This window comes from Camelus ferus, chromosome 14 (genome assembly GCF_009834535.1).
Source record: "Camelus ferus isolate YT-003-E chromosome 14, BCGSAC_Cfer_1.0, whole genome shotgun sequence".
Lineage (NCBI taxonomy): Eukaryota > Metazoa > Chordata > Mammalia > Artiodactyla > Camelidae > Camelus > Camelus ferus.
In genome coordinates this window covers 8,618,523-8,645,286 of record NC_045709.1, presented here as the reverse complement: position 1 = coordinate 8,645,286, position 26,764 = coordinate 8,618,523, and the positions used below count along the sequence as shown (strand labels likewise).

Genomic DNA, 26,764 nt, shown 5'->3' with positions numbered 1-26,764 from the left:
TTTAATTTCCTTTGTTTCTATATATTTTTCAAATCTACCAGGAGCTTGTTGCTATTGTAGTAAGATAACGTATTTTTAAACACACAATTTCTTATTGTGATTTTTTCTGGGATATGAAATTGTGGATCACCTTTATTTTCTAGTGAGTTTTTTTCATTCATTCTTTTATTCATTCCAACAGTCCATTTGTGGGAAGGACAATGCTATGTATTTAGCAGATCGTTTTGGTTCTCTTCCTGGACACACCTGATGACTACACTTTCCCATCTTCCTTGCCATTGGCCTCGGGCCATAGGGCTGGGCTCTGGCGGATGGAAATGGGGAAAAGTGCTATGTGCCTTTCAGTCCTGGCTGTAAGCCCCTGCAGGATCTACCACCTTCCAGGGCAAGTCTGAGGATTCAAAGCTGGCATTATTACAAATGGGGAACTCTGGGTACCTGGGAGTCTTTCCGCCACATTGGAGTAATGATGAAAACAGCCAAACTCCTACTGTCTGAAGCCACTGAGATACTGGGATTGTTATAGCAGCTCATCTATCTTTATGCAGCATTACTATCATCAGTAGGAAAACAGAAACTAAAATGCTCCTTCCATACTACAAACCTTCAATAGCAGTCTATGATCTAGTGAATGTCCTCAAGATGGCAAGGATGACAAGGTCTTCCATTGCCTGGTCCCACACACTTCACATGCCACAAATCTCACTGTCCCTCCTAAATGCTCCCACAGCTCCTGGCCCCATTCTTCCCCATTACAGTACCAAACAAAACTGCATTGTAACTAGTTGGCTTGTCATCAGTCCCTTTCACTAGACTGAGTCTCCACTAGGGCTGCATTTGTTTTTCTTCTTCACACATGTACCTTCAACACTTAATGCCATGTGCTGGGCATACAAAGGATGCTCAATGAATAGCTGCTGAATGAATAAATAATGTGCTCCTAAGTGTTCACAGCCCCCTAAAAACCAAGAAATTTTAGAGCCTAGAAGGTAGAGAAAAGCAATTCTCATTTTATTAGAATATATTCCCTTCTGAAACAAATTTTCAATCTCTGAGTATCTGAGTAGCCAGCCTAAAGCTTTTACTTTATCACTGACAGGACACCAAGAGCCAGGAATCAAATGATACCCTTTTTAGACAAGAATCGCTTCCTAGACTAAATCCTTTATGAGTTGGTGAAGCGTTAAGTTCTGACTTCTTAAATTCAGAGTTGAAATTTCTTTGTCTTAGGAATTTTACATTGAAATTACTTTTAGTTATTTTAAATCTAAATTATCTGATAGGAAGCCACCTTAGGAATAAATGTAAGAATCACCACTGTAACTCGAAATGCTCCATTCGTGAGGGAGACAGTCTCAGGAAAGCACTATATTTTATGCTCCTTGGAAAGCTTAGGTTTAATGATAGCCCTTCCATTAAATACAAAAGCACTATTTTGAGGATATGAAACACATCTTTCAAAGTTGAGTCTTAGATGTTACTTTAATAGTACCTATGAATAATATAGTTATTTTTAAAGTTTATTTTATTAAAAAATAAACAAACCTATGACTTTACCCACTGTAAATAAAAAAATCCAGAGAACTGGATTTTTAAGAAAGTTTCTTCTTTAATGGATTACCTCAAGATATGAAGAACCAAATTACTCTTTGGTTTTATTATATGGGAAGAACAACACACAGTCCTTTAGTCAAACAACTTTGTGATATTTATATTCCATTGCACAGGTAGAGATAATACAAATTAGTAATACAAGTTATTTCTTAAATTCCAAACAGTTTCTAAAATATTATTACAGCAGATGTCTAAGATAGTAAAACATCGAGGTGGAAATCATACTCTAAGTAGTTAAATATGACACTGAAAATACTGCACATTTTAATTAGAGGAAAATTAAAGTATCTGCTCAAATGCTCTAACAAACTAAGTGGCAGGGCAACAGCTACAAATAAGTCACTGTGGTCCATTTTTACGTGTGCATATATGTGATGATTAGATAGCCCCTCCTCTTGAAAATGTATTAAGTAAAACATAAAAATCTGGGTAAATGAATTAATGAAATTTAAATTCTTCCTAAGACCTAAGATCTATGGTGAAGTGTACTATTACCTATAACTTCATACAACTACTAATTGAAGATAAAAGACACCACACTTGGAAAGAAAAAAAGATTTTTAAAAGGTAATGGTTTTAATTGAATCAATGAGATGAAAAGATAGTGAAGCCTTGTTTGCTACTTACATGAAAGAAGATTTTAAAAAATAATCACTGCACAAAATACAAAGGATGTAGAGTTATGCTGTGATATTAAATTTTTCTCCATAATGTTTTTCTTGACTGTTCAAGAACAAATTAAAGTTTCCACGGCAAATTTGTTTTCAAAATGCCGAATCGTAACACAATCGCTGACTTCACGTTTCTGAATACCTGTTTGGAAGGGAAAAGTTTTAAAATTTCTGGTTCTTCAGTAATAAATATTCATATTAATCTTCACAGTTATTATTTAGACATATAAAAATATTTTACTCTATATTCCATTAACTTCTGTATTTTGATTTCTTTTTAACACTGCAGAAAATAATTTTCCTCTTTTCTGAGCTAGGTATCTTAACAGGTCTTAGTAACAGTTAATAATGCCATACATATAAATTTATGACCTTGAAGGCAGTGGAAATATTCTATATTTTGACTGTGGTGGTGATTTGTTGAAACTCAGAACTGCACGCTAAAAAGGGTGCATTTTATTATATGTAAAATTATAACTTATTAAAAAAATAATGAACCATAAAGATCACTTTAAAATGAAAGAAATCAAGCAGTAGTTTTCAAGTGACTCATCAGCTGAGGTGAAAGAACAATATTATTAAAAGTGCTTGTTAACAAAAAGGAAAGCACTTTAACTAGGTGCCACAGCAATTCCAAAGAAACTGCACCATTGTGTATCTGCACAGCTCTTCTTTCTAAAGCTCTGTTACGTGCCCTTTCATTTTATTTTTACAATAATCTTGAAAAGAAATGGAGAGATAATGTCATCACCTGAGAAAACAAAGGCTCAGTGATTTGGCAAAGCTACATTTGTTCTGTCAATGCTCTTAATTCTTCTGCTGAATTCCTTTCTAATGAACCTGACTCTGGTTATCTTCTATGTGATCCAATGGCAAACTCTGCTTAGAATCCAGATCCCTGAGCATAAACCTGAAGAGCTACTTTAGAGACCCTCTGGATAAGAACCTTTCACAGTATGGCTGAACCAAAGTGGTAGGATTGAAAGTCGGACTGGGTGCCTACATGGAAAGTGAGGTAACAGCACCCCAAGGAAATGACATTTCACATTCACCTGTTCTGTCAGAAAAGAGGAGATATAGAATTAAGATGATCCTTCAGAAATCTAAAAATATTACATACTGGTACAATATAGTTTTATTTTCTCTCTCATGGCAAGCATATTGGTAACAATGTCTAGCTTACATCTAAATCTAACTTAACGCAATGAAGTGAAGCAAAGTTTTTTGCTAACACTTTGACTTAAGAAGTATTACCTTTAATGGTTTCCCTGCGTTGCAGTTTGTAAGTTTCCTTGTCATGGCACAGTCGATAAATATAGAAACCCAGGTGATCAATGTTTTCAATGCGATCAGTGATGACCATGTGTTCATGAATCAGATATGACTGAGGCAAATAGGTCCCAGCCTACATTTGGAAAAGAATGTATTACACAGATATCTCAAAACATACACTGGACAGATGAGGAAAAGACAAAATTCTTAGAGATTATAGTATAGAACAGAAGTTGGCAAACTATCACTCATGATCTGTTTCTATAGTTTTATTAGAATATAGTCATGCCCATTTGTTTACATATTACCTATGGCATCAAAACTGCATAGTTATAAGACAGACCTTATTTCTTAAAAGCCTACTATTTATTCTCTGGCCCTTTAGGAAAACATAAATATAATTTTAAAAATTATATTTTAATTTCAGTTTCAAAATATAAAATATTAAAAGAGACAAGGAAAAATCCCAAATCCAAGACTGTTAGTTCCTCTTCATAAAATGCTTATCAGCTATATTTCCAATAAGATGGGCTCCTTTAAAGCTAATTTCTCAACAGAAAATTCTAAGATGCTCTAACAGTATCATTAACAAGAAGAGTTAAAATTTTTATACCCTTATGTTAATAAGTAATTCCAGTAGGTTCCTGGGTGGCATAACAATGGACGTGTTCAGAGGAATCACATAGCACTTATCCAAGTTAAGATCTAAATAGGCTGTGAGTTTCTAGGAAGAAAAAGATACATTTTTGTTAGATTAATATGCAAATATTATAAATATATAAATAGGCAGCAACTGGATTTTTAATAATTTGTACCATTAAGATGGGTTGGCTTTGGAATGAGTAAATCACATTTCAACGAATCAAGAATTTGGTGGGATAGGAAGGGAAGTAATCATGGGAGAGGAAATACTGCTACTAGTAAATAAAACTCTTATCAGATAATAACAAACTATTCTAATTAACTCAAATAACCCATCATCTGATTAAGAGACTTAGTCCCTTCACTTACAGACACCTTAACGGGTGTGCGTTAAGACAGACAATGCAAGGAGAAGAAAGGTAGATGGGAGAAGGCCAGGTTCACTACGTCTGCTTCAGACAAAGAGCCTATCAAATGCTACAGTTTCTCTTGCAGGGCAGAAGAAACTCAAGTCTATTTTTTTTTTTAAGGTAAAAAGTAAACTCTAAAAAGAATAAATTAGCAAATATTGACATTAAAACTATAAAAGCATCAATTAAGGGATTTGCACCTTTTTACAGTTCAGGGTACCTGCCTCACCTTGTTAAAGTCATGAACGATGTTGGCAGGATCACTGTCCGCAAACTCTGGGACAGGCACGCTGATGAATTCAACCTCATCTTCCTCAAAGATCTTAATATTTTCCTCAATCGTCTGGTAGCGAGCAGCTGGGGCATCTGCAGAAGGCTCATTTAAGATGACATCGTCTTTGATGTACTTTATTCCACAGTAGTAGACGTCATCTGGCTATAGAGAGTTTAAACACTATTTCAGCAATTCGGTAGGAGACAGGTTTTTAAATGTAAGCATTACTTAAGCTGCCACCTTTATCTAAATAGCATTTGCTTGCAAACTGCTACTTTTAGATGACAAGTCAGACAGTTTAATTACAGAGTTAACACATTCTTTAAGATCAGGTTTTGAAGTATTGTTTAAAAAAAAAAGGCTTCAGAAGGAGAAAAGCAGCTGATTTCTCCTTTACTTTCTGTGTTCAACAAAAATAGAATATAAAAGCAATTATCCATCTGATGATAGGTAAATCTGAAGAAACACACAGGTCTATTCCTACCTGTAGGCCTTATTTTTATAAAAGAATATACTCAGAAACTAATAATGTTTTTCTGAAAGAATATACTTCTAAAACTTTTTGATGTGATTCACTGATTACATGGTTTTTCTCTTCTTAGCCAAAAGAGGGCTAGTTTTTCTGAAAATTCCACAGGCATACAGGTAGTTCTGATTTTTCCTTAAAATGTATCACAATTAAGTGGAAAATATCAGATTACAGAAAATCATTATAAATATTTTTTAAGTATGCATATATAATAAAGATCAGGAGTATATAACGAAGCATTAAAGGTCAACAAATATCTCTGGATAGTGGAATTGCGAATGATTTTTATGTCAAAAATACATCTCTTGTAAGAAGTTGCATTAAGATGAGTAGCATTTCACTATTGTCTATCAACATGCCATTATCTCAAAAAATACAGAAAATGAGTATAAAATTTATACATCCTCTGTAGACTGTTTCATTATTTTAATAAAATCTATTAGTCAACAGTTTCTCCAAACTCTGGTATGTTAAAAAAAAAAAAAAACCTACTGAATTATTGCCAAGAGAAATAGATCACAAAACAGAGATCATAAATCATAATAACTGTAATCAGAAGAAAAAAAATTTACATCTGTTAACCCACTGGGATGGGTTACATTTCTGTAGTAAGTTATAAACAACTCTCATCCTAAATTATTTCAACATTATTGCTGAAATCACACTTCTTAAGAGAAACCAATGACTGGGAAAGAGCAGAGAGAAATGGAACCAGTGTACTCTGGGCCCAGGAGCAGAAGGCTACTATGGGGAAAATGTCCTATCAGTCTATAGTCTATCAACATGACATTTGTGGCAGTGTATTTATCTGGCAATTGAAAATACTGTAATTTAGCCCTTAATTATGGTAAGAAAACTGAGGGTTAATTTTGAAAAGTCATCCAACAATCTATACCCTTTAGTCAGCAACGTTTCAAAACAACGTTATTCTGCTTTTAGTGACTGCCCAATGGGTTCAGCAAACTTATGTTCAGGAGACTTTTAAACACAATCTTAAAATAGGACCACCATTCTGGCTAAAGGCCACAGACAAAAAGTGCAGGCTTCAAACAAGTTTGGGTCAATTTTCTAAAACATGTAAAGAAAAGGCTAAATAAGTCTTTAGCATTTTCCCACTTACTTGAAGTGCAAAATATTTGTACAGGTATGCTCCTCCTAGAATGACACCTGCAAGCATAAATGCTAGTCCAAAGCACATGCACCAACACCAGGCTCTTCTTTGGCCAACTGGTACCACTTCATCTGGGTCCTAAAGTACGAAAAAGACTGATGGTCAATATCTTATCTCCAGTCAGAATCACAGAAATGTCAGGACTGAAAGAAACTTTAAGGATTATCATTTTACAAACAAAGATATAAAGACCAAAGGAGTCAGGTTTCTAATCAAAGTCAACCCAGGAGTGATTAAGCAATGGTGCCAGGTCTCAGCACAATTCCTCTTGGGCTGAGACACCAGTCCCTTGGGAGAGTTCTGCCTTCTTCTAACTTTCTACATCCCACCTACTACTCATATCTCTAGAGCAATAACATACTCCATAATTTCTATTTTCTGTGCATAACTTCTGGTGATTCAAGTATCTTCTAACATTTAAAAATTCACAAAAGGCTACAATACAACTTTGTCATGCAGTATTATGGTGCTGAGTCTTGTATATTACAAGTTCAGGGTATATGAGATTATTTATAAAATTATGTGTTAGCCTACTGCAAGTAGTTAATATTTCATACTAGGTATAAAGCCATTCCCAACCACATACAAGAAAAAGTGACAGGAAAATCGGGGACAGACCAAATAATATTAAAATTCTTTATACAATTATAATCTCAAAAAGTAGGATGAAGGTATCTAGAAATAATCCTATTATAATTCCACTGCTCTATCCTAAAGAATCCCAGTTTGACAAAGGTCTTCATTTCTTAAGAAAGAAGCAGCAGAATATGGAGGAAAAATTCAGTAGAAAAACTTACTTACAAAGTCAAGAGATGTACAACTAGCATACGGTTGTTAGAATTCTGATTTTGACCCACTTAAGGAATTAATTTAGCACTGGAACATCATCTAGGGTCATGATATTCACTGTCCTTAGACATACTCCCTGCCCTTCTAACTCAGTCCTTCTACTCTGTCACTTCAGGGTTATAGCTAATTTCTTATTTGTACCCAGGTTCATGTGCAAAAGAGTTGACAAATGGCGATTAGCTACTGGCTTTATATAATTAGTGGCTCAAGAAATAGCACAGACAGCAAAAGAAAGGCTCCAAGTGACTTGAAACCAACATAATAAAAGATGTTCTACTTTGTGTGTACAGTCTCTCAAGTATGTGACCTGTCCTTTGCTTGGAAGGCTCAATATAGGATGGATTCAGGGAGAAAGCAGACTTGACCAACACCTCCACAGATAAATAGGCTATAAATGAAAAGTTAGGAAGAAAAACTGTATGAACAGTGCTGGATATGGTTGAAGCAAGAGTTCATTTAGGGAAGAAAAAAAGCTAAGGTTATGTTTTCAATTCTAAGATGAAGAATTTTAACTTGGTACTGCCAGGGAAAAGCCCAACCCCAGAAGGCCCAGACAACCAAGAACAATTTCAGATTAGACAGTGTGCACCTAGGTTATCTGAAGTTTAAACACAGAATTTAACACAGTATAACAAATGCCTTTCAATCTAAGGACTGGCTCAAACACTGTGACAGAGCTACACTTTGCTGTATTAGGCGTAACTGTCAATGCGTGGTATGTACACTTAAGACAACAAGTGCCCTGCAAGGAAGTAGTGTGTACTGAGAATAAGCCCAGAGGAATTTCTCAAGTCATATAAGATATCCCATCTGTGTCCAGAAAGTTACAAGAACTCCATTGACTCAAGTATTATGCAACCTGAATGATAAAGTACATATAGTGTTTTGCTTGAGCCTTTGTCTGACGTAAGTATCTAAGGAGATAAGAAACAGTTCTTAGCATAATTAATTTTAGGGTGGGGGTAGGGTGGGGAGATGAAAATGACAGCTGGAAATAGTCATTTCTAAACATTTAGTATCAGCTGCTGAGACAGTCAAATGTGTGTACAACACCCACCCTGTTTGGCAGGCTCTCTTCTCTAGTAGCAAATAAATGAATAGCCATAGAGCCCGGGCAGACCCTTGTAAAAGAATATGCAGCCCCAACTGTTACATTGATGACAAGTTTCCAGGCCTTTTGATCTATCATTTTTAGCCTGTCAACAAACAATATTTTTGAGAATAAATTATAAATATCTACCACGTGCCAGGAGCTGTGCTAGGCCTGGGTATATACCCTCTGCCAAGAAAGAGATCATTCAGATCAGCCTAGAAAATAAATATACAAAGAGAACATAAATATGATATAGGCTCTAAGAGGAGAAGGTAGAGAGCACAGAAGGATTTGGGGACGACCTCCCAGGGGAGAAAGAACGGGAGTGGAATGAAGGAAAAATACTCATTACCGAGGCAGAAGACAGAGTTAAAGGGCAATATATGTAGGGCAAAGAATGAATGAAATCAAAGATCAGAATACATGACATCTCCAAGGGCCACCTGTGGTATGGCCGAAGTGTCCACCATGCTACTGAGGGGTGCCAGGGAGGAGGAGATATTCACAAAGGGACTCTGTATGTCATGCTATGGAGTCTGAATTCTCATACTCATTCAAAAGTCACATTTCAAAACTATGACAATAAAACAAAAAATTTAAATTTCTCAAAATAATATAACTTATAAAATACTTAACTTATTTACAGGTCGCTTGTTCAGCACCTCAACAGTGTGAACCATGGCTTAAGAATCAGGAAATAAGAGCCTGAATTGCCAAATTACAGACCCAAAGTCCATGTACCACAGTCATCTATTTCACAAAAGGGTTTTAAGGTCTTCAAAGTCCATCTAATCTCTTTTCTTCTGTGAATTTCTAGTGATCACTCTCTACCTGGCATTAGATTAATTCATAAGCAGATCTTCTCTCTCCGTACTAGGCTAGAAGGTTAGTACCGTAGCTCCAAGCCAACCTTGGCACTTAGTTGGCACTCAACAAATATCTGATGAGTGAATAAAATTTAGGTGTTTTTTTTTTAAAGCTTTGTTATTTATTTTTTTAATGACCCATAAAAGTTCCATCAGCAGCTAGCATGATAATTAAGGATGAGGGCAACGTAAGAATTTATGACACACAAGAGACAGTGGCTTTTTAGCAAGGAACAGTAGCCCTAAGTACTTAGCCCAGTTCAACATCAAGGGCCTGTTATTTGCAGTGTACTGTGCTAGATCCTGTGGGAAATTCAAATGTGATTAAGATATGGCTCATATCTTAAGCAATTTACAGTCAAAATGAACAGTATGCATGACAGATAATTGACATTCCCTATTACAGTCTGAGTCATGGGGAAGGGATTATATTTAAGATAGAAAAGTTTTTAACCTAAGTGATTTATTAAAAGTGCATTTTAAATGACTAAATTTTAAAACTTGAAAGAGTAAGCTTAGAGAAAAAAACATACAAGATTTAAGAAGAAAAACCCCATGACCATCTCAAAATGTGAAGAAAATGCATTTGACAAACTCTTAACTCCCATTCACAATAAAATCTCCTTGCAAACTAGAAGAGGTGAAATTCTTTAACATGAAAAAGGGTAATGAACAAAAATCTACAGCAAACCCACTTAATGATGAAACTCCAGAATTATACCATACACTTTAAAGTCAGGAATATGTGGGATGCCCACTAAAATTGATTCTGTTTTCATTCAGTATCATTCTAGAGATCCTAAGTACAACACAAATATCTTTTAATGGATGAATGGATAAATTGTAGTATATTAATACTCAATCTCAAAAACATTATAGTGAAAAAATTCCAGCCACAAAGAGGTAGGTATAAAAAAAGGTAAAACTATAATGGTTGTCATGGCAAAAGGAAGATGGAAAACAGCCTAGTGGTTGTCATGGCAAAAGGAAGATGGAAGAGGCATGAGGAAATTTTTTAGGGTGATGAAATGTTTCATATCTTGATTATGGTAGTGGATATATGACTTTATACAGTTACCATAAATTCAATCAAATTGTACATAAAGTGGGTGCATTCTGTTGCATGTAAATTGTCTTTCAATATGGGGAATGAGAGGGAAAAATAAATTGTTCCTATACACCAGGCAATAAAAGAAAGTCTAACAATACCAAGTGCTGGGGAAAGTGTGGAACAATGGGAATTGGGATTTTCCAATTGACAGGAAATGGTACAATTGCTTCAGATACCAATTTGGCAGCATTTAATAAAATTGAAGATAGATAGATAGATAGATATCTTATGACCCAGCAATTCCATACCTAGCAATATAACCCTAGAAAAACACTTTTGTACATAAAAAGAGGCTCAATAATGATTACTGCAGAATTGCTAATAAGAAAAGAATTGGAAGTAACCTAACTGTCCATCAAGTAAAGAATTAAAGTATTACAGGTTTGTATAATAAAAGTTTAAATGACATCAACCAGCACTGTTGAAACTGAGATTAATCTCATAAACATAATGCTGAACCAAAAAAAAGAGAAAAAGTCAAGTTGGATAATAAATACACTATATGAGACTTAACACTTAAAAAACATTAAAAAAGAACATATAAATAGTACTATAAATGCTTTTTTAATGCTTGGATTATTTCAAAATTAACAAACAACAAAAATCAACAAGAAAAAGGAAAACCACTCATGAACAAGAACATCTTCACTGGGGTATATAACTTTACTTGGCCTAGTTTAAAAACAAGTCACAGACATTTCCTCCCTTGTAACTGCAATAAAACTAGTGCACCTTAAATTATGCTGATAAGGTAAAACAACTCCCACAGGTGCTGTACAATTATCATCTCATTAATCTTCCTAAAACCTCAAGTTTTTACCCCAGTTTATAAATGAAGACACTGAAGCACACGCTGGCCTATAATCACCCCTCAACAGTCGGTATAGAAAGAAAATGGCTTCAAAAGCATTCTCACTCTTGCACTGTACTAATTTCTGGTTCAAATAAATCTTAACATCATATGATAAAGGAAAATTACTTAACCAATTATATCTTAAGCAAAATGAAGACTGAATTCTGTTCTGGTACTTCAATTAGTTAAGAATCAGGTCACCTCAATCAGCTCCCTGAGAGGCCTCAGTAAATGTGCTTCAATGATAAACTTCACTCAGACAAAATGCAAGGGTTTTCATATAATTCTTATTCTGATCCCATCCTGAAAAATCACTCCACATCTTCCAGCACTTCTGTTTGAGCCTTCTTTCTAGAATGAATGAAGAGACATTTTTTCAAAGCTCCCAGAAATATTATTTGGCATTATTAGAGCAAATGCAACAACACTTCAGGAACCAGAATATGAAAGAGGAAAATATCTCCAAGGGTTAAAAATTGGGTAACAAAAAAAAAAGAAGGAAAACAATGGCATAAAAACACCTGAAGTGTAAAAACAGAAATGCAGTAGAGAACTAGTACAATTTATTCAAGTCAGAGTAGAATGGGCCACCGAACCTTCAGGAGTAGATTTAATTATTTAGAAACATGTACGTTTAAAAACACATTTGGTAATATGGATACTGTGGGGCTGTACAGGCCAGCTGCCCATGGATGTCTGGTCTGGCCTGTATACTGTCTCCCAAAATACAGAATTAGCTGCCTATATTTTAAAAATTCTAATAATTCAAATTTTCACAAATAGATTTCTCATGAATGTTCTGGTTTCTCAACTCCTCCCTCAACATTTTCTCCCTAGTGAAGACCAAATACACCAAGTTCTTTTCTACAGCATTGCTTGGTTTTGAACCTTGGTCTTCATTTCCAGCCCTGACTGGATATGCCTCCTTCTAAGAACCTAATTTTAAACCACTCTCCATATAAAGGATTTTGAGTTCTGGGTTTTAGAGACTGGATTAATATGGTGAATAAAGCAGCTTAATTCTTTAAATGACAGAACAGGTATTCTCTCACAAAGAACAAATCCAAGCACAAATGGCCTAAGTAAACAAAAAATGGTGACGGGGAGGAGCTGGGACTAGACAAGTTCAGAGAAAAACAGTCCAAGAGCTATAGGAATCAAAGAGCTGTTCCAGACAACGCCCAGTTCCCAGGACAGGAACAGCAAGAATGATGGTATAACACCATCTGTATGAGGTGCTGGAAAAGGTAAACTGTAGGAACCGGAAACAAGACAGGTATGAGACACAGGATGACTACAAAGTGGTATGAAAGAATGCTTCGGGTGAGGAAAATATCCTGCATCTTGATTGTGTGATTACACAACTATACATATTTGTAAAACTTAACAGAACTGTACAGCTAAGGCGGCTGAAATTTTCCGTATGTAACTAATACTCCAGTAAATTCGAATTCCTCTCCTTTCCCAACTTGTGAGGGGCAAAGACAGTTATTTTTTCCTAAGACCCCATTAAATGATACTAAAGAAGCTGAAAATGATATGAACCTATAAGAAAGAGAAGAAAGACAAAGATGAAAAGACTGATAGCAGACAAGAAATGTCAAAATTTTGGAGGATAGGAAACAGATGGACAAAAGTGGTACTTTAACTTCTCTGCCTCAATATCCTCATCATTGATGGATTAATAATAGCACCTGTCTCATAGGGTTATTGTGGGGATTAAATGAGGAAACACACATGAAGCATTTAGATCACCGTCTGGCAGACAGCAAACAGTAAGTGCTCATTTCTGACTTAGCTTGGAAAGGTAAGCAGAAATAAGTATCTGTTGGGGTTGAAGTCAATAAAAAGCAATCTCCAGCAGAATACTGAAAAAGCCAACTGAAAAAGACATTCCTGGAGAGGAAAAGTAAATCACTTTCTATTCCAATAAGAATTAAAAAATAACAAAAACCTTGGTCATCATTGAAGATCTACTTTAAAATTTCCAAAATGTTTTCCTAACAATACTCTTTGAACCACGAAAGTCACGCAGGTGATCTCTCCAACTGATTACTATTCTGTAGAATACCAGTGCCATTCATTTACCATTGGTACATGTCCTATTCACCTGGCTTCTACATTAGTTTTCTTTCCCCAGCATAGAAGCATCAAAAAGGCATGATCCAGCAATCTGTTCATTATTAGGAGCACTGATTGGTTAACCAAATACCTTCTGTTAAAACACAAAAATCTACGGCTAAGAAGCTAAAATCTATAAAGACACCAAACATTTGCTTACATTTTCTCTTGCTCATTTAAATCAGTAATCTGAATTTTGTTTTCTCGTTTGACTTTTCAAGTAAGACTGCTACTATCTCAACTGTGGTGAGCAAGTCCACATGAGAAATCTTGTGTCTGAAATGAAAAATGGGAGCAGTTTTCCAAGTGATTTACATTATATGGATAATAAAGTTACTGCATTATTTTACACTTGGAATAGGGAGATATTTTAAAAAAAGAGAAACTAACCCAAACTTAGTGTTTACAAAACAGATTTCTCACTGGCATTCTTTTTTGCTAACAAATCCTACAATACACAAGCAGCAAAACAGGAACAAAAAATTAAAATTATGAAGCCACTGCAAAACAATCTAACCACTGGGAGAAATATGAAATCTGAAAGTCTGAACCAAATTATTGGCATATAAAATTAGCACAGGCCTAAGTTTAAAAAAAAAAAAAAAAAGTCAGATTAAAAACAAAACAAAAAAAAAACCCAGGCTGTGAATGCTTTTAGTGCTGGATTGTAATTTAATCACTTTTACATCATCAGGGACAAGCAGAGTCCATAGCAGAATATTAATTTAGGAATGTCTTAAAATTTTTCTGTTCTTTTCTCTACATATTTTAAAAGATGACCATTGTTTCTGTATAGTGTTTATCCAGTCTGCACTGAAAAGAATTGTACTAGTGAATAATACTTAATGAAATTTCAGCAGGTTTTCATATTCATGTTGGTAAGATTTAACATCAGCGGGTAGTCCGAACAAAAGCCTAGACTACCACTAACAGGCAGATGTTTGTAAACAACAGCATTATACACAAATGTTATTTACTGTTAATAATATACTTTACCAGGGATAGATACATTGGTCAAGATAGATTTCTTCTGCCACTGGCTGCATCATGAGTTCATATAGTTCCTAATAAGAATATCAACTGTCTTCCTAAAAATTTTAATTATGATAGGAATGCTCTACTCTATAACCTCATTATAAAATTAGGTGTCAAGATTAGAGGGAAAAAAGCTAATCTGTTATAGATTCACTTTTGTGTAAATCTTGGATTTTAATGTCATTCAACGAGATAATTACACATTTGTATTCAAATATAAGTGGATCTATTTAAAATGCAGAACTTTTGACAAGAAAATTCCAAGTATATTCTTCTAAAAGCATAAAATAATCAAATGCGGAAAGTTATATCTTGTGATCAAGTTTAGAATTTTGAAAGTTTTACAAAATGACTACTAGAAAAAATAATTCCAGTTCTTGGGACCAGAGATATCTTGTCTCTCTCTAGGGAATAAATAAAAAGTGCTTTGAACCTATGGCTAGCACCAAATGCACGTACAGTACTCAGCAGTCATGTGATCTTGCTTCCTTATTCCCTTGAAGCCAGGAGTGCTGTTTTCTTGTGAAAGTACATACAGACATTTCAGTAGGTTGTGATTAATTTGGTTTACATAGTTGGTTGGTCTCTCTCAGCTACACAAGGGATTCTTGAAGGTTGGGGAGCTCAGCTATTTTTAATTTCCTAGTTTATGGTCTGGTCATGCAGTAGGTACCTCTGATTATGTGATCAGTATAGTTTGCAGGAAGAAAAGATCCTGTATGAAAGAACCATGAGAGGTCATTTAGTCTAATACATCATTTTACAGATAAATATAATGAGGCCCAGAGAACTTAAGCAAAATCACTTGCGCAGCACCACAAAATAAGGCCTGAATATTACATTACTCCATGTGCATCTTAGGGGAGGAAAATCATGGCGCTATTAGGCCAATGACCTAACTAAATATCAGGTTAGGCAAATCAACTCTGGTCATACTTGAAGTGATACCATGTTACAATTGAATAATACTCATATCCAGCCAGAACCACACAGCCTGAGTTTCTAGAGGTTTTTGCTATCATAATGGGTTCACTTAAACTGAGCCACACTCATAGTAAGCACTATGTATTAACTATTACAACAGTAGTGTTGTTATGATTAACATGTTGGCAAAATTAATAGGATGTTTCTCTGTTATCAAATTACAAAGGATAGTAACAAAAAAGCATTAAAATCATATACACATGAAGCAAAAACAATAAAGGGAAATAACTCAGGCACACCACCATATAAGCATTTCAAAATCAATGAAAACGGCGACATATTCATTACAAAAATGAAACCTAAGAAAAGTTAAGAGTAATAGAGCCACAAAGGAAAAAATCACAAAGTCAGTAGTGAGTGAGTTGTCTCTAAAATTACTCATGAAGAGGACAATTTTGGAACATTAAAAAGGGAGACAAGAAGATGCCTCTTTTTAGGCCATAATGTCTGACCTTAAACTAATGCTAACAATAATGCAGGTGGTTTCCATTATTACCTATTATTAATTATCATTAAGCCTATTTTTAATGTTAAAGGAAACATTCTAATAAATCTTAAAGCTATCAAGATAGCTGAGTTGAAAGTCCTAGTATTGATTTCCAGTTAAATGGTTATCTTTACTGCCTCCTGAAAGCTTATCAGTGATAGTAAAGGGATAAACTTCAAGCCAGAGAATAGAAATGACAATAAAAATTTTGAAAGCCAAAGTCATAAAGAAAAAATCTCAAGCTTCTAGAGGAAAAATAAAACGAAAATGGTCATATTCAAAGAACCAGGAACCAGAATGACATTAGACTGGAAGATAATGGAGTAATGCCATCAAAATGCTGAAAGAAAATTACTGCTAACCTAGAATTTTATACCCAGATAAATTATCAATTAAATGTGAGGATAAAGATTCTCAGACATGTAAGGTTTAAAAAAAGAAAAAAGATCTCCGACACTTTTTCTTCTATTTATAAAACTGAAGATCCAATGCAGGATGGAGGCAAAGGCAACTCGATTCCAGGACAGTAATTACTCACAGGACATCTGTGTAGCAACATGCCTACAGTACAACCAGTCTGAGTGGAAAGACTAAAGCATGACAAGGGGGATATTGCCAAGAAAAACATGAAACTTGGTAAGTTATCTGATAAGTCTGTAGATACAAAAGGCAATTCTACTGCTGTCAGAGAGTCTGAGGATGAATTAGCAATACACAGAAAATTAAGCAATCTTCCCTCTTGACCCAAGAAGCCAATTACCAAATTCAGAGAAAATAAAAAAGGTTTTGTGCAAGAAAGGAAGTAAATAAATTTCACATCAATTATAATGAAAGCACAGACTATCAATTTAACCAGAAATTACTATAACTAAACCAGGAGAACAGATTATATATGTACTATGTAAACATACAGAAAAGGCTAACTATTCACTTTCCATACTAGGAAGCTGGTAGGTAGTATCTAAAATTGCAAAAAAAACAAAAAACACAAATGAAAAGAAAAACCATAAAGCAGCAGTATAAACAAGTATTTAGGGCAGGGGATCTCCAAATGTGCTCTAGGGACACCCTTTCGGGAGACACACAGTGTCAAAACTATTTTCATAATAAAAATAAGACACTTTTCCCCCCATTCTCTTTCTCTGGGCAGTGTACAGTGGAGTTTTCCAGACGCTAAATGAATGATATAGCACAACAGGCTGACTGCAGAAACTGATATGAGAATCCAGCTGTCTTCTATTAAGCTATTCAGTTAAAAGTACTGCAAAAATGTAAAAACAGTGTTCCTCTTACTCTTCTTAAAATGTCTTGGTTATTTGGAAATATTTATTATTTATAAAAATGTTACTTATGTTGACATGTTATAGGTTTATTATTATTTTAAATTAGTAAATATTGGAATGTGTAATATAGTAAATAGCAGTAGATAGAACACACATAAATCAAAAACTCTTTGGGATCCTCAACAATTTTTAAGAGTACAAAGGGGTCCTGAGACCAAAAAGACTGACAACCACTAATTTAGAGAGCTAAGATTACCATACCATGGATGGTTGGGCAGGCTGTTATGAGTACAAGGATGCCAGGCCAAGGGGGTCACTGGGACTAGAATCCCATCTATGCTCATGCTCTGCTCATCAAAACCACAGAGGGTACATTTTTCTAATTTGCAGAAAGGTCTAGTGGCCACCTTGGCAATAAAAGACCAGAAGAAGCTAAGGAGTGAACACAATTGCCTCAAATGAATCTACAGGGATAGAAATTAGAATAGTGGTTGCCACTGAGGGGAGAGGACAGACTGTAAAAGGACATGAATACTTTCTGAGTCGATGGTAATGTTCTGTCTTGACTGGGTTAGTTCAGATGCATACATTTAAAATTATATAACTGTACATCCAAAAGCTGTGCCTTTCACTGTACATAATTACAGTGCAATTTTTAAAAAGTGGGTTCCTTGGAGATAGGGCAGGACTAGTACTTGCATTTTAAAACTAAATATTACTTTGGTTAAACCCAAAATTGAATTTACAAAATTCTATCAACATCTATTATGTAATGAGAAATGTATTTTTATACAAAAATGGACATAGCTACTGAATGCTAAGGATTTGTATGCTGCAGGAACGAATCCTCCCCAGAATACCTTAGGGGAGGAGGTGTGCTTCATCAATGATATTGTTATGTAACTGACATGTGTAGTAGGGATAAGCAACAACAGTAACACAGGAAGTAATATTCCAAAATAAGAATGCTGAAGGGGGAAAGGGAGCACTTTATAATAGATGGGGATAAGGGGAAATCATTAACATTTAATGAGTTTCTATGTACTAGGGGCTCTTAATTCCATCACAAGAACACTATAAGGTTGGCACAACCATTTTACAAATGAGGATAACAGGCTTGGGAGGTTTCCTGACTTGTCCAAGTTATTGTCAGATCCAGGTAACAATATTAACCTTTGCCAGTAGGATCTAATACCATCTGAAAATAGCATTAGGTTTGAGGTATTAGTCCATCAAAAACAATACAAAATTAGTAACTGCTTTTGGTGCAGCCACTATGGAAAACAGTGTGGAGATTCCTCAAAAGACTAGGAATAGACTTACCATATGACCCAGGAATCCCACTCCTGGGCTTGTAACCAGAAGGAAATCTACTTCAGGATGACACCTGCACCCCAATGTTTATAGCAGCACTATTTACAATAGCCAAAACATGGAAACAGCCTAAATGTCCATCAACAGGTGACTGAATAAAGAAGATGTGGTATATTTATACAATGGAATACTACTCAGCCATAAAAACCGACAACATAATGCCATTTGCAGCAACATGGATGCTCCTGGAGAATGTCATTCTAAGTGAAGTAAGCCAGAAAGAGAAAGAAAAGTACCATATGAGATCCCTCATATGTGGAATCTAAAAAACAAAAACAAACAAACAAACAAAAACAAAGCGTAAATACAGGACAGAAATAGATTCACAGACAGAGAATACAGACTTGTGGTTACCAGGGGGGTGGAGGGTGGGAAGGGATAGACTGGGATTTCAAAATTGTAGAATAGATAAACAAGATTACACTGTATAGCACAGGGAAATATACACAAAATGTTATGATAACTCACAGAGAAAAAAATGTGACAATGAGTGTGTATATGTCGATGAATGACTGAAAAATTGTGCTGAACACTGGAATTTGACACAACATTGTAAAATGATTATAAATCAATAAAAAATGTTAAAAAAAATTAGTAACTGCTCTGCTTCATTAATTTTCTACTTGAAATCCTAAAGTCTGCTTCTAGAAATCTTTAAGATGCAGTAGTAACAATAGCAGCTAATATCTACTGAGTCTTTCTCTGTTCCAGGCATTGTGATAAACTTTTTACAGATTATCATATTCCCCATTTAGCAGATGGAGAAACAGACACAGAGTTGAAGTAACCTATTCAAAGTATCACAGTAAGTCGCAGAGACAGGATCTAAATTCTAAAAGTACACATGGCATACTCTGAATTCTCAATAAGCAGACAGTGTTGCTTTCTGAACTATACCCCTTTTTTGAGTGAGGGAACTGTGGCAAAAGAAAGAAATTAATTATTTTCCCCCAACCATTTAAAAGTGTAAAAAGCATGGGCTATACAAAAACAAGCAGCAAGTCACATGTGGACACGTGGGCCATAACTTGCCAGCCCTGCTGCAGCTGTAAAATGGTGGCTGGTGTCAGGTCTTCAGGTTTCTGCCTGAAATTCTTATATGAATTAGTTGTTAAATATTTAAAAATCAAGTTTAAAATAAAAACACTGATTCTAGCTTGTCTTTAAAAATTGGAGGATTAAGCGACACTGGATCCATTTTTTTTTTAATGAAAATGAATAGATTGTTTACTATGCAAAAACCCCAGCTTCACTGAATCATCTGCATAGGCCCAGGAGGCACTGAGTTTGCCATCTCTGCTTAAATGCGTAGCATTGCTCTAGCTGAAACTGATAGGATTCGGAAATTTTTCTCTTGGCACTAAAATGAAAGAAAGGTAAAATGAACTGAAGAGAAGGCTATAAAATGAAAAAGAAAAACTGATGTAGTACACATAGCAGAACAGAAACACTAGAGAGTTTGGCTGACAAAATGAATTAAGATGTGCAGCCCTAGACAGACTGACTCTTAAAGTCATTATTCGCAGCATAAAAATGATTCCTCTAGGATGTTGCAGTAAGTGATTTACTTAACAATGCCACTTAGCTTTTTGGTTTCTATATTAAATAATTTTAGCTCCAAGTCATCTAATTACTACTAGAAACTTAATTCAAAGTATTAAATAAAAAATTAGAACACCTCTCTTTACAGGAGTAAATTTTTTTTCATTTCTGTAACTAAAGACTGAAATTCTTCTGCTTAAGAATAAAAAGTCTATATTCATTCTTACTTGATTTTTCCCCAAATGACAGAATTATAGAAATATTTCATAAAGTTTTTTTCTCTAATCAATTAAAGAGCTCAAAAAGTCTTCAACTGTTTAAAAATAATTTTGTTCAATTGTTGGTAACATTGAAAATCTACCTGTAGATTTCTTTTAAGCTACTAAGCATATGTATCACAGATACTTATTAAAGGCGATAATCACAATTAAATGATTTTTTAATGATGTTCTTAGGGTCATATCTGAATAAAATTTTTATTTTTCAACTTTTAGCTGTCTACCTATAAGACTCATTGTTAAGCTCTGTGCAAAGAAAATAAGAGCCAGGAAACAACTCTTTACATATAAGCTTCTTGAAAACATAGCTCCAGTGTTACTACTATTTACAGCATTTAGACAAAAACCACCACATTCAGAAATTCAGAATTGTCAAATCATTTAACAGGCAGCAGTTATGGCCTGAAAAAGTCCTTTAATGGCAAAGTCCTTAACTCTTGTAGTCTAAGCTCTAATAAAAAGTGCCAAGTTTAACAAAAAGTTTAAGAGGATGGATTCATTGATGTCATTTTGAAAAGATACAAATATTTTCTGGATCTCCCTCTGTCACTGTAATATACAGAGAAGTCCAAGAAATTTTACTTATAGTATGAATTCAGAAAGTATTCTCCTTTTGGGGGGCGGGGAGGGGAAGCCTTTTAAATACATACTCCAGATACTTAAGTTATGGTATGACAGAACAAGCAAGAGAAATAAAATGTCCCATTTTACATCAAGCTTTAGCACTACATAATGAAAACTTTATAAGTTAAACTCTAAATCAACTTAAATAGGCCTGTACTATGTACTCGGAGAGATATTTCTGGCTAAAACAAAACTTCTATTCACTTAAACCTCTTTTATGGCAGAGTTGAATTCCATAATGTCTTACAGGTCTAAGATTTTGCCAAGGATAATATACTTGCTTATTTCTAGTCTGGAGAAAATACGTTTAAGATGACACTGGGAAGACCACAAGAAGGTAACCTGTCCTCTATACAACATGCAACTTTGTCCACGCTCCGCAGTAGCAGCCCAGGTGGCATGTGTACAGGGGAGGTCCTGCCAAGTCACTTGGTATGCACAGGGGCAATTAATTTATCTCAGCACTAAACCCTCACTTCAGATAGCAGTACCCTCATGAAGATCTAAAATGTAGGGACTGTAAAGTTTTTACTGGCCAATGTTTACAAACGCTGAATTACACAACCAGGCAATGATACGCACTTTCATTAAAGGGAACCAAGCTCCCAATCCCTTCTCTCGAGATCAAAACATTTCAGTAAATGTCATCACATTTTATGTTCCTCCTCCCCCTGCCCCCGCCACCAAAAACAAAAAAATAGGGCACCACCAAACCAACACCATCAAAAAGCTGAATCACCAAAGCCGTCAGTCTGTTTATGTAAACAGAAATGCCAGAAAGCGTAAAGAGCTAGGATCCAAATAGCCATTCTGTGATGTTAACTCGGAACTTACTGGGTTAGTCATCCGTCCTGTCTCCTGCTTCCATCCTGCCCCATCATCTCCCTTCCACGAGAACGTTACTTTCCTCTTCCTTTTAAGGATGTCTACAACTACAACTACAACTACAACGTAAGGTAGCAAAGAGGCAACACTTTTCATCAGCAAACAGCTTGCAGGGATACCTATGAAGCAAACTTGAGCTTCTTGAGGCCTGATATTGGGACGGGCATTTCATAATTAGGCATGAAAACAAAAGAGTTATTGACAGCTACTGTTCCACAGTGAGGTAACCCAAAATGAAAACCTAGCTTTTTACATAATACCTCTATCTCCTTTCTCTGTGACCCACAGTTACTTAATATGAAGCAGGGAAATGACATGCTGAGCATGAGGAGGAAGAGAGGGAACAGTCTGGTTAGGGTGAGGAGGTAGTTATTTTTCACAGTTAAAACAATTTGATTCCTGCCAAATATAATTATGTAATTCTAGCATTTTCATAGAATTTTAAAACTGGAAGGGTCCTTTACAGACCATCTGGCCCTACCCTGTCATCTTACAGATAAAGAAATCTAAAAACTTAAGCCCAAGATCAAGAAGCATTTGTGTTAATGACAAAACTGGAACTTCTGACGCAGGACATCAAGCACTTTCTTTGATATTTGCACATATATAACAATTGCCTAAAGTTCAAAGTCTCTACACAAACATGAATGAATGAACTGCTGCCTCTAACATAACACAGGTGTATCCTTTCAAATTCACCTCTGTTACACAAAATATAGGTCCTACTCTTTGCTGTTCTCTACCCCTAAGAGCTCTGTGCCAGTTGGGACAGGTGGAGGAAGGGGAAAACAGTTAAGGAGGAAATGTAGGAAAAGAAACACAAGCAAGCAAGCTAGGTGAGATAATATAATCAATAGACCCAGACGTTGGGATTAACAGCTACTGAAAAGACAAGACTGAAACATGGGGACAGTGAAGCTGTTTCCAGAGGTTTCTCACCCTGCAGTGAGAAAAGAGCTAAAGAAATCGCACAAGACAGCAGCAGTGTCAAAGTACTGGAATGCACGTTACGTAAGCCAGCAGACTGGAGCGATCAGAATTCTGAAGGCATAAGGTAGTAGAATCTGCATTTTTAAACCAGAATCCAGATGATTCCAGGGCGTACTTAAGAGTACATTTTGAGAAACAATGGTCTTCAGGATATTGTGGTCTAAGAGATTTAGAGGTGTTAAAACATTCTTCTGCAGGAGTTCTGGTCTATAACTAGCTTAACTGGATCCTCTCGACCAACTAGGCAAGGAAAGGCCCCAGGCAAACATAGGAAGGCTGATTCTGTGCAGAATCCAGGCAGTCAAATTCAGTGATTACCATACAGTCACCCTAAGGAGCCAGAGAACATTATGTAATCACTGCTGGAGCTCTAAGATGAAGAGATCACAAGTTCTTTCACAAATGTCTGTTATTAAGTAAGGTTTTCATTTACTGTTAAGGGACTGACTGATAAGGATTCTACTTCCAATGTGAAGTAGTATTTTGTCACTCAACTCGCTGAAGAAGGTTTTGAGCTTATAGCTAGCTATAAAAAGAATTACTATTCATTTTGTATCTCCCAATTCATCATCCATGACTGCTGTGTGGTTAAAAAGGAAGACTGGCCCTCACAGCTTAGTTCCAGTATTTTTCTTTGGATATGGGGATCTGAGAAAATAGAAATGGAAAATAAATTACAGAGCTATGAATGGTTATTTTTTGACAGCTGTTATGAACACAGAATTTGAATATGGTATAACTGTGAGAAAATTCTGACAATCTGAAAACAGGGTCACCATTTCAGAAATGAAACAAAATGTCAAAAGCAGATTTAAAGGTGACCAGCAAATTAATTCTGAATTTTGTCCATAGTTTCAAATCTCCTTCACTATAGGAACAGGGAAAAGCTGTCTGAAGTGACATCATCCGATGCTTTCTCCCTCTCTCTTTTTAAATCGGAGGAGTTATATTTGTTAATAGGATTTTTTTTAAGAGATATATAATGGGATTAAAATCTATCTAATCTTTATATATGTATGAGTCTTATGACTGGGACTGGACTATTGATCTATTTTAAGTACAAAGAACGTTAGATAAACATCAAGCTAAGATAGTAATTTGCTGCTGGAATTATCCTCTGTGGATTCCAAACATTTTCCCTTAAGACCAAGACGGTTTGCAACGGATTCAGGAAAACAATACCAATACCAAAACTCTTAATCCTTTTAGGGAATCAATCCACTTCCTATTTCAAGGCAAGGCAGTCATTTAAAAATCAACCCCTGACGTTTGTGTTTTCAACTAAAACATTTCCAAAAAATAACTACAGGCACGTCCAAATTAACACTATATTTTCAAACATTTTTACAGTGCATTTTTCAGTAGTAGTAATTCTCATTAGACCATATAAAAAACAATGCTTATTACTCATACCTGCACAAATTACTGGGGTTTTTTTTAAAGTTAAAACTAAGTTTACCCTACTTATAACAGGTCTTGAAAAATGCTAGCAAAAAAGTAAAAAATAAGTTCAACATAAATAACTTCTGCAATTAATTTCTACAGGACTAAATTCTCCCAGCCTAAAGATTTGGTAGAAAGAGGCTATGAGGCTTTCCTTTTTAAGTTAACTTCTGAGACAATTATAATCATATCTTAAATGAGTCTAATTGTAAGCTACTAAAACTTACCACAATTATAGTTCCTCTCCTGATTTTTGCTTAGGGCTAAAATGGGGAATTTGTAAAATAAACGACAATTTTTTAAGGGACATAGGATGTAGTTTCACTTAGTGTAAGGGATTCCCATAAAGATACTGATATAATTTAAAAGTCAGTTATCGGTTTTACACTAAGATCCACATAGTAATTACGGCTCTTTACCGGTAATTTTTTGTTTTAATTATAAAATCAACAACCAGATCCTACTCTGGGGAGACCTTGCTTTCTCCCCTCGCCCGCTCCCTGGCCCCCTCTCCACACCCCACCTTGAAGTTCACCTGCCAATACATAAGGGCCGTGGAAAAAGAGGAGGTAAAGAAGAAAATGCTTTTAAAATTAAGAGGCTTACAGTAGCCAGACTTCGTTCAAGTGTAGTTCAGCCTAGAAACGAAAGTAGGGAATCAACAGAGGTTTAGGCTTTTAATGATGTCAGCCATTTTAGGCACATTATTTAAACCGGGAGAAAGTGCCCAACTGTTGTTTTCGTTGTTTTGCATGTCGCCGCTGGCCTCCAGGTCGAACGAACCCAGTCCCGGCCCCACGCACGTTCCCTGACTGCACCAGCGACCGTGAACTCCGCACAGTTCTCCAATCCTTCGTACTCCAGGCCTCCCAAGCCCCCGATCCCGCGCCAGGCACCGCTTTCTGCACACGCACTTTCGTACAAAGGAGCTGCGCTGGACAAGAAAGGGGAGCAGCCCAAGGGAAAGGAGAGCTCGGCCCTCTCGGGGACCCTGTCCCGCGCCCCGCGGGCGCACAGCCGCACTGGCCCCGCGCAGCTCCGCCAAGCGCCCTCTCCCCCGACCCCTGGCCCTCGGACCTTGCAGTCCACGGCGACGGTGTCGGGGGGGATGATAAGCGCCTCCTCGCCGCTCTTGGGATCGTCCTTCTTGGCCTCCTTCTGGGCCAGAGCCGAGTTGAACGTCACCTTCACCATGGCGCGGCCTGGGGCGCCCTCAGAGGGCGGCGGCGGGCTCGAAGCGCGGGCTACGGGTTCCTGGCTGCGCTTGCAGCCTCGTCGGCCGGGCTCCGGGCGCGGCTGAGCGGCGGCTGCGGGGAACCGGTGGCTGCGCGGCGGCGGAGGTGGCTACTGCGGCACCGCTCCTGCAGCCTCGTAGCTCCCGGGCGAGGGCGGAGACGGCTCGCTCCCCGGAGGTGGGGCCGAGGCCCGGCGGACAGGGTGCGCGGGGCGGGGCCGGGGGCCAGCGGGGCGGAGTCGAACGGGCGGACCCGACGTGCCGATCCGGTTGCGGAGTCTGACCCTGCCCTCACCCGGGGTCGGAGGAGGAATGGAGCCAGGAAGGGAGGGGTGCTCCTGGGCGCGGGCCTGGATTTTGCAGTGCTAGATTCGCTTCCAAGCAGTTCACCTCTGAGCAGTGTTGCAGCTTTGTAGCAAAATCTGGTGAACTTTCCTGGGTGCGCAGGGGACAAAGAATTAACCTCTGGCAGCACCAGAGCGACCCTCCCCTGCCTGCTGCTTCCACCGCGAATCTAAAGGCGGTGGAATTGGGGGCGTCCACACTTCCATTTTCTCACTTTATTATGGGAACCAACTCGGTGGAGCACGGAAAAGTTTAATGCTCTCTGTCCTCGCGATCTGACTTCTTTATCTTCCCGGACGACCTCACCCAAGGGCGTTACCTGACTCAGACTTGCCTTGTTTTCTACCCCCGCTCTCACAAAGTCAATCGCTGCCCTGCCTAATCCCAATGCAGTTCGGAGGAAGCCTCTTGGCAGAATTGTATTTCATACATTTCTAAAGCAAAATGTTCCCCTGCTGTGTGGACTTGGACAAAACCCACTTGCACATGGGGCTGATTTGTGATTCATATCCCGTGATGAGTCTTTAGTAGCTTTCTGCAAAGTTAAAAAAAAATAAGGATAAAGCAAAAATACGTTTTGAAGGGATTTTGCTTACAGCTAATTAGAGAGAGGATACTGGCCCACACTGTCACTATTACTGGGTTAGTGACTGTGTCAACAGATGGCTCTTTGGACAAATGGTTAAGTGATCTTGAACCCTTCTTCCTCCAGACTCTGTCCTGGTTCAACCAGAGATGTGAATGTACTCTAGGATGTTTAAGCTGTGTCAGCTCTGCCCTTGGT

General features: G+C 36.9%; 1 protein-coding gene and 1 long non-coding RNA gene across 7 annotated transcripts in view; one reads left to right on the top strand and one right to left on the bottom strand.

The window, feature by feature from the left end:
• The window catches only part of LOC106729532, a 59,257-nt gene extending 33,952 nt beyond the window's left edge, over positions 1-25,305 (top strand). Inside the window, exons 5-6 of one of the 6 annotated variants that reach the window (XR_004325647.1) lie at positions 16,466-16,618; positions 17,133-18,621. This is a non-coding gene — a long non-coding RNA (uncharacterized LOC106729532). Of the gene's footprint in view, positions 1-9,171; positions 9,302-16,465; positions 18,622-18,726; positions 18,789-25,173 lie in introns of those variants that run through there. The other 5 variants (XR_004325648.1, XR_004325649.1, XR_001365956.2 and 2 more) reach the window with 5 other exon arrangements.
• ITM2B (integral membrane protein 2B) lies at positions 1,633-25,743 on the bottom strand. The gene is made up of 6 exons (XM_032496162.1): positions 25,479-25,743; positions 6,533-6,661; positions 4,839-5,045; positions 4,171-4,281; positions 3,540-3,690; positions 1,633-2,427 (listed from the first exon to the last, which is right to left on the bottom strand). Exons 1-6 carry the CDS (start codon positions 25,593-25,595, stop codon positions 2,342-2,344), a joined length of 801 nt encoding a protein of 266 aa, XP_032352053.1. The 5' UTR covers positions 25,596-25,743; the 3' UTR covers positions 1,633-2,341.
• Positions 25,744-26,764: the final 1,021 nt, after the last annotated feature.

Coding starts and splice junctions, on each gene's coding strand:
- ITM2B (XM_032496162.1), bottom strand. CDS start 25,595: ATGGTGAAGGTGACGTTCAACTCGGCTCTGGCCCAGAAGGAGGCCAAG. Junction 6,662..25,478: donor CCGTCGCCGTGGACTGCAAG/GTCCGAGGGCCA, acceptor TTCGTACTTTAG/GACCCAGATGAAGTGGTACC. Junction 2,428..3,539: donor ACGCAGGGAAACCATTAAAG/GTAATACTTCTT, acceptor CCTTCCAAACAG/GTATTCAGAAACGTGAAGTC.